The sequence below is a fragment of the Necator americanus genome, chromosome IV (genome assembly GCF_031761385.1).
Source record: "Necator americanus strain Aroian chromosome IV, whole genome shotgun sequence".
Classification (NCBI taxonomy): Eukaryota; Metazoa; Nematoda; class Chromadorea; order Rhabditida; family Ancylostomatidae; genus Necator; species Necator americanus.
This window is the reverse complement of record NC_087374.1, coordinates 20,915,454-20,924,370: the sequence shown is the minus strand read 5'-3', so window position 1 is coordinate 20,924,370 and position 8,917 is coordinate 20,915,454. Positions and strand designations below refer to the sequence as shown.

Here is an 8,917-nt window from a genome sequence, read left to right as displayed (position 1 = left end):
GAAATGAATGCGGTAAAGCTTACTGGCTCATCACTGAATATGAATGAAGGAACAGAACAAGTACAAAAATGGAACACAACCAGCAATTCTCAAGTTCTCAGAAAATGTAGGGTGTAAAATTTATGCAAAATATGAAAAGTCTACGTTGTCAATTTACAACCTGAAACAACAAGAAAATTTGCACAACATATCGACGAAACCACATTCACTATGTGCGCGTCAGAGATTGTTTGATAAGGACCCGCTTTTTTTGCAAATCGACCTTTACATATCACCTAATATCATATCACCGTATACTAAAGCCTTTTTATACGCTACTAGGTCTTATTGCAGAAATTTGTACAATTGTGGCACGCAAATTAGTAAGTAGCAACTTCATCGCTTTCGTCCAACGTTCCTCACTGTTCAACAGCATCTTTGCGGAATATTCCATGGATCCATGAACAAGACAGTCCTTGCTGATACGATGTGGAATCTCGAAGCGCGGATTCTGCTTCTAAAAATAAATTTAAAAAAATAATAAATAATAAAAATAAATAAAAATAATAATAATAAATAAAAATAGTAATAATAAATCTAAATATAGTAGATAACCACTCATTTCAGTTCCATAAATGAAGAAATGTCATCTATTAAAACTGAGTATCCAGAAAAAGGAAAAACTTGGGTACCTACTTACAAATATGAAATAAAGTGAGAATTCAAAATAGAGTAATTCCAGGCCAGTATATTCTAAAGCTCTATTCTATTTTCATGCCTGGCTGGAAATGCACTAATAGAATACATTTATTGGAATACTACGGAACTCCTCACAGAAGAAAGAAGAAGTATTCAGAGAGCGGAGGCAGACGATTCGAACTTTAACAAAGGATAAAAGATAAAGTTTCTGGCGTTAATCAATCCGCTTGCGATGCGCCTCCACGTTCACTTCAATTCAGAATCGTTTGAGGTTTACGAACGTGTAACTGGCCTATACAATAACTTGCGGTGGTTTGCCTATGTGTCAAGTCAGTGTTTTTATCCTTCCAGACAAATTTGGTACCAATTTATCGATCCCGTAAGGATGAAAGGCTTGGTGAGCACTAAGGCGGATTCGAACCTCCGATCGATCGTGTAGGAAGCGGAACCTCTAACCGCTACACTACACCCGCCCCAAACTAATATCCATAATTTTAGACGTCTGCAAACGCTCGAGCTTACCGTAACAGTGGTGTGAGATTTTTCCCGGCATAAAATCCATGGAGTAGGCATTAGGGCATTACGCCACAAATGCTCTAATCATTAATGTTATCGATGGCGTTAAAGTCGCAACAAACAAGAATATCTTCATCAACTCGTTTGTGTAGAAGAAATCCGAGTCTATTCGTAGTGATGTCGTCGTTCGAACAATAAATGGAACGGAATCGAATGATATCGATAAATGAGTCATATAGAAAAAAAAACCTACAACGTTAAATGCTGTAGACACGAGATTCAACAAAAAAGCACTGGCAAATTGCAACACGAAATTATACTCTAAAATATAATTTAAACAAGTTTTTGCTCTCATTATTTCCACGTCTACCTGCTTTTTTAAAATTATAACTTAGATCACACACATTATTCTGGATGCTTTTTATTTTTGTGAGAAATCTTGGGTGCACTTTATAGATAAGAAATAAATGAATTCTTCGCTGCTTTTCATGCCAGCCACGCCAAAGCCTCGCAAGATAAATTCTTCTGAAAAACCTAGGACTATACAAATACTTTGCTTTCTCCAAAACACAGAAATTCGTCGAACTTCCCTTCAAATGATCTGATCAATAGGATTGTCATGATAGGCAAATGGCAATGACAGGCAAACAGACAAACAAGAAACACATTACATCTAAAAAAAACGTGAGAATACGTTAGCTAAAAGTAGAATAGAAAAAGCACGGAACAATAAAACGGCATCGCCAAATCAAGGAGATGAACATGGCGCGAAAAAAGACACGAACAGATTAACTGTGACGGTCAGCCAAACTATGTTGACTAAGGAAGAAGAGAAGGCGAAACACATTTCGTGTCATTTCCTGGAGAACAAGGAATATCTGCACGAAATTGGACACAGATACATGCAAAAACTACATTGTAAAATTGAACCAAGCTGATGTCACAGGAAGCAAGGGATTGTTGTTCTGTTTAAGTTGTTTGTTTCTTTTCCATGAGCAATAAGGCAGTTTGAATGCTGGAGAAGTAGAAATGAAAAGAATAAGACCGCATAGATTTATAAGAATGACAAGAAATAAAACCAAGGTGCTTGATCATGGGCAGCACGATCAAACACTGTGATAACCACTGAATATGCATAGACCGACCGTTTTTCAAGAGAAAAGAACAGAACAAGTTGAAAAGTGGTTTTATTAGTCCTTGAACTGGGTACACCAGAAAATACTCTCTGCAAGGAATGCGAGATTATTGGAGCGATCATAAAAAAATCTCCAGCAGCGTATTGTACATTATGAAGAGTGAATTAGTTTTTTTTTATTCTTATTCCATTAATTCCACTAATGATTTAGCTCTTTTACAACTATTAATTTTTAGTTGAGTAGAAATGAATGAGGTGGTCCGCTTCCGCTACTTCATCCATAACTGTTCAAAGCAACTGATATCAAGTTCCCGCAAGGATCGCCTACGTAATTTGAAATATGTTTTTGGAAACACGACCAGCTAGACTGCACCACTTGAATCAAGCAACATTGGGAAAAGCATTAAGAACTTAACAAACTTAACAACCAACACAGAGGGTAGTTTGAGTGTAGCAGCAAACAACAAATAGTTGCTATGCAAAATAATACTTAGCTGTCAAGACATCCGAAATTTCATGGGTGAAAATGAGTGTCTAGTTATATAAGGTGGCCCAAAGCAGAAATTATTCAGTCAATCATCAGCCCAAAACACACTCAAAAGTTGAACATAACCAACGTCACTACAGCAAAGGTTAAAAATGGAAAAGTAGTCGTAGCTACCTTACACCAATGCTCAATTTTCTAAATATCAAAACTTTAAAGGGATACTTCGAAACTTTGAAACCTTAAAAGGGATATTTTGAGTCGATGAACAGAATTTTAATACTTCTCCTCACTTGCCTGCAATGCAACACGTAGATCTTCGAAACATTGAAGGTAGGCCATTATCCCGCTATCCATGTTATTATTCCCAAACGGTTTCCAACTACCGGATGCGAAAAGCGGATACTTCACTTCCTCTCCCGTTGAGCTGAATTGGAGATAATTTTGTGGTAACGCAGTTTTTATTAGCAGCAGTAGCAAGAAAAACGTCGCAACTGACCGTTTTCGTTTAATGCATGAATAGCTGCCCATAGTTATCAACTTGAAGTTCTCCTGCTTGAAATTCGCTCGTTGCATTAATGTCTTGAATGATATGAACACAATAAACGATAGAATATGACAATAGGTAAGTACGCACATCCAGAAGCAAAACTAGCTGTCCCCAAGCTGCGTTTATCTCCGGCCAATCGACAAGTCGATCTGGCAGACGTCCAAGTCGAAAACCATTTATCTCCCCTGCAATTCAAATAAGATATGGAAATTTCCGAATGAGACCCGTTGAACGTGAAATTTGATGGGCGAACGGCGCCGAATGACGCTCACTATTCATCTCAATGCATCACTCGTATCACAATTGCACACAAGTCAAATTTTTTTTCGCGATCATTTTTAAAGTTACTGTACATAAACAACAGGTTTCATTACTGTATAACTATCGCTTACTATCCCGCTATCGTCGTATTTACGTCTCAAGAAAAAAAAAACAAACACAACGATTTCCATATTGTTATTTATGAGCGAGAAAAACCCTCCCGTTCTAGAATGGATTCGTTCTAGAATCCTAAAAGGACAATGACCTGTTATACCCCATTATAAATGAAGTGACTCAGAAACGTAGATCTGGGGCTAATGAAGAGTTGGCATACACATATCTATCCAGATTGCTTCTATATAGCTGTTCTGTCCTGTACCTGTGCAGATCTAGTACGAGAAAATGATGAGTCAGAAGAGGAAGGACGGGAAAATATTCTTTGATGGAACTTTGAAATGACATCTTCGGTGCGAAACGCATATATATTCGCACTGGTTTATTTATAAGTAAAAGACATCCTAGCATCCGAAAACGCTATGCAAAGTTGTAAAAAGGATGGGAAGAATCCGAGCAGAATGAACATCGGCAAATTACTGAAAAATTACTGAAGCTAAGCACGTGGCGCAACACATGATGCAAAAGACAAAACTTCGAGGTAACCGCTGGGTACTGTGGTGAAAGAGCTGTTCACCAATGAATCCTGTCTTGATACGATAAGACCAAAATAAAACTACGCGAAATGAGCAAATCAAAGTTTGACTATATGAAACAAACGTAGTAAGAACGAACTCGTTTCTATCATCAGTTTGTTCTAAGGTTAGCTTGTATATACACAAAAGCTCCGCACATTGTGCGCGCGTATTTTTTGCGCACCACTTCTCCGACTTCATCGTCGAAAGAAGTGCCAGAAAGCAGCTTGTAAAATAGATTGAACATTTGGTAGCTCATCATAAAGTACTTTTATGATGCTGTCCCCCAACATCAGATATTGTCCCACACGGCAAAAAAAAGTATCCAATGGCATCATCGGACATTGTCGTCAACGTCAAGAACAACCACTGAGAGCTGTGTGGCGTTGACAGAGATCTGATGGTCTTTAGAAAATTGGTTAACCCCCATAATCAAGGGTATAAAGAGCTGAGAAATGTTGGCAGGATACTGGTAAGGTAGGGAGATCTACTGCTATCTGTATAACAATCAGCATCAAGAATGTAAGCCTAAGCTACGAAAAATAACAATCACGGGAAACCGCCGTGTAGAATGCGCCTTAGCCACCTTTCTCTACATAAGAACATTCCAAAGTGGAAAAAAAAAACCAAAATTATTTGTAATTATTTCTGCTATTACTTCAAAAATTTAGGAATAAGCTAGTTGTCTGTTATTTGCGTGCGACAGTTAGCAATTGCACCTGAAGTATCAAGCGGTGAATGATAGGTTATGGTATTTTAACAAGTCATCCTTCTTCTGCCCTTTGTAGGGTGAGTTTCTCGCAAATCTGAGAAAATTCCGTGACGAAAACATGCTTGTCTTCATTGGTGTAACTTTGAGGTATTCAATATTATAGGATATTATAGGAAATAGGACAGCACTCACAAATCTTCGAGTCCAAGTCACAAAAGCATGCAGAAGTGCTGTAATCCCACAAACCTCTGCAACTAATTATGAATAAAGAGCAATTTTACGAGACACATCAAATGATGAAAGCAAAATTCAGAACGATCTTGGTAGAATGCGCACTAAAAATGAAGCCAGCATTAAGAGCTGTTGTCTCACAAACACAACGAATCTCGAAGATTAGAACGCCATTTAGCAGCAAAAAGGTACTATTTTCTGTTGACATTTTCGGTTAGATATTCATCGCCGAGACGACGTGGAGAAGAGAAAGATCACACAACTAGAAAAGATCAAATAGACAGTCTCTCTTTATAGATTCTCACCAATCATTCCGTCTGCTGGATCCACCCAAATATGGAAAACGAGATCGAGTGCGTTCGTGTTAGCAAGTTTTCGATGTTGTTCAGCATAATAACGTAGTTGAGCATCTGCTTTGCGTATCTTTTCATCAATGTCAAGAAGTCGCCTGCAAATGTGCCCAAACCAATAGTAGGTATCTACAGATTATGGCAATCAAATACCTGTGATTGTCTCTGAACTGACGCCATCTTCCTGCTTCTTCCTCTGTTTTTTCCTCCAGTTGAGCTTTCTTCTCCAGAAGCTCTGCATCGAGTCGTTGTTCCTCTGCACACAGTTGCTCGTACTGCGCTTTCAAAGCACGCTCTTCATCCTAAAATCAACCAGCTTTTAAGAATTATTCCAAAGTGGAAAAAACATGAGCTCTGGCAGTTCTTAGAAGGAGAATAAAATCCACAGCAGTGGAGGAAGTTCTTGGAAAACGAAGGTGGTAAAGGTACGATTCATGAACGTTGCAAGCTCGAATTCCCAATAGAGGATAGAATGTGCGATGTAAGCAACCCCTACGGGGAGGCTCTTATGTGTTCGACTTGAAATCAGAATCGTTTGAGGTTTGTGAACGCATGTGCAGCTTTACAAAAACTTGTTTGTCGACCGCGAAGGGATAAAGGGGTTGGTTGGCACTGTCGAACCATCGATCGATCATGCAGTCAACCTCTTGTTAAGTGTGCTACACCCGCCCGAATCCCTTATGCTGTGAGAAAACCGATTATTTTTAACTGACCGACCCACAAACATTGCGACACTACACATGGACAAACCCAACTAAAGCGATAACACATATACGAAGCAATCGGTATACATAGAGTAAACATGAAAAGTCGATGATTCATTCGCAATCATACGTCACAGAGAATACGCTAGAGAAATTTCGGAGAGAAGTGCTCACAAAAAAAATCAAAACAACTAGGAAGTGAAAGACATGTCTAGTCACGAGAGGAACCACATGCTAACACGTGATCGCAAAATTCAACGAGACACAACAATCCATTGAAAAAATCCAGCAGATTGTCGGAGTTAATCATAGTACTACATGCTTTTGCAACTATCACATGAACGTTTTAATAACATAAAAATCCGTTAACAAACACTACTTAAAAAGTACAATCAATACTTGCATTAAGAGCTTACTTACATAGATTTCCAATGAGACATGAAGTTTGTAGGTATTGCTTACTATCAACTGTGGACATCCAAAATGAGTTTCGAAAGCTAGCAGTCGAATAATAGTCAGTTACTTTATTCGGGCTATTCATGGAAAAATCATTAGATCTGCAAACAACTATGAAAATTTCCCCAGCAAATGCTGCAGAAGAACAATATTAACAAGGTTATGAACAACTAAAGAAGCATAATAAACGAGTGGTCCGCGTTCAAAAGACATATTCGAACGAATATAAAGAATATAGCAGGTAAGAAAAATATTGATATTTTGTTTAACACAAATGTTTTCCACTGTGTTTCGAACTGATCGATAGAAACGAACTGTGTTTCGTTTCTATCGATCAGCAAATCAGCTGACGAACGACTGAAAAAAGGAGAAACTTGGCAGCTTCGTAAATTTGCGCACTGATATAATAATAAACAGATCGCTTGCAACTAACTACAATTCTGAAGAATCAACCTTTCTTTTACGACGATTACGACGATGCTGATAAGCAAAATTGTGGAAAATTAGACATCAAGCTGATGCAAAAACGAATGAAACAGAGCCGCCTTCCTACCAATTTGAAGAATACCTGCGAACAAATAAAAAGGATGAGATGAACAATACGCAATCAAGCTAATTCAGTTGTAATATCCAATATATGAAGCGAAAACATATAATAATCTACGGAAGGAATTTAAGGGGGTGGGGATCGCTCAGGAGGTACCCAAGCGATCGCCGCTACGCCTGTCCAGGCGCACTGTTCATCCTTAGGCTCCGCCCACCCCTTCCACCTAAGAGGTGCATGATATTAAATCTTTACTCGTACAAGAAGGTAGAAATCGTAACTATTAGAATATAGTTTTGAAAGTAAGTATTCCCGTTATTTCACTCCATATTTTCTCATGTTTAGAAAGAAAAGTTTTGTCTAGAAACAATCTAGAAACAATCGTTGACCTGCGATCATACGGCATCCTTTCCGCAAGATATGCCTCCAAGAATATTGTGTGCCTGCAAGACAGTTTTCGCACTTGCCAGGACGATTGATAGCATCAATATCACTCGAACACCAATAAAACAATCTAACATAAACTAATATTACTTATCATATATTACTAATACTATATAGCACTTAAAAAATAAAGCGAGTAAGAATGGGATTTCAAAAAGAAATAAAACCAAGCTCTAAACTCTTCAAGTTCTGAATCCGATAAGAAATAAGCTATCTCACATCTCCCTATGCACACTTCCCCATCTACGCGGATTGCGATGGTCATTATCGCATTCAGGAGTTCATATGCCTTTGATCAATCTGCCTAGGCTCAGCTGCGGAAAGTAGATGGGCGGGGCATCCTGCATGCGTAGCGGAAAGGTCCGTTGTCGCCGCCGACAGCAGCGCAGACTATCTATCGACGCACACAACTCATAAGGAGATATTCTGACAGCCGTTTTGGGTACCTTCTGATGCGCACCCGGAATTTAGCGCAAGAATTCGCAAAAAGTAGCAAACATACCTAGTTCAGCAATTAAATGAAAACGTAGGTCTCATTACGAGAAGTTTAATGGCGGCCATTACACTGATGACACCTTTATGTAGTAGCTTCTGATACTCAAAAGAAATAGAGGCATCCCGTTTGCACTGGTAACGGTTACTACTGCACTGCCACACTGCCTACCTCACTACTTAGTGTTTAGTTGGAAAAAATCACTGAGAACTGAAATAACGATACCAAGGAAGCAGAGGAGATTGGAAATGAATCGGATTCTTTCTAGTGATGCAATTGCAATTCTCATTAACTTAAGCACAATTTAACAGGAAAGAAGAACGGACAAACCTGCAGATTCCTCAACGTCTGCTTCATAGAAGCAAGATCTGCGTTCGAATACTTCTCTTTCAGCATATCGATTAACTGTCTGTATGCTGCACAATCATCCTCAAGTAATTTCAGCTGCTGGTCCATGCCCACTAACAGCTCGTCGGAACATTCCTGAATATTTCACAATACCTCTATGAAAAAACGCGTGTGGCAAACGATAAATCGATAAGGAACAAGAAATGGGAACAAATTATAAAGCATAAATACAATAAAGGACCAATAGAGTTTACCTTGCAAATAGGGGCTCCCGAAGGGACTTCAGCATCACAGATGAGTTCCATTAGATTGCAAGACTGTC

The 8,917-nt window shown here is 38.7% G+C and overlaps 1 protein-coding gene across 3 annotated transcripts in view; it reads right to left on the bottom strand.

Moving 5' to 3' along the window:
* Positions 1-307: 307 nt before the first annotated feature.
* Positions 308-8,917, bottom strand: part of RB195_002138 (uncharacterized protein) — a gene marked incomplete at both ends in the record, with an annotated part of 14,153 nt that continues 5,543 nt past the window's right edge. For 2 of the 3 annotated variants that reach the window (XM_064199244.1, XM_064199243.1), the window contains 8 exons: positions 308-496; positions 3,111-3,240; positions 3,313-3,395; positions 3,451-3,548; positions 5,562-5,704; positions 5,760-5,908; positions 8,578-8,730; positions 8,850-8,917. The exon at positions 8,850-8,917 is cut by the window's right edge and continues 34 nt beyond it. In XM_064199244.1, coding sequence (XP_064055124.1) covers positions 308-496; positions 3,111-3,240; positions 3,313-3,395; positions 3,451-3,548; positions 5,562-5,704; positions 5,760-5,908; positions 8,578-8,730; positions 8,850-8,917 — 1,013 coding nt within the window. Of the gene's footprint in view, positions 497-3,106; positions 3,241-3,312; positions 3,396-3,450; positions 3,549-5,561; positions 5,705-5,759; positions 5,909-8,577; positions 8,731-8,849 lie in introns of all 3 variants that reach the window. The other variant, XM_013442648.2, reaches the window with a different exon arrangement.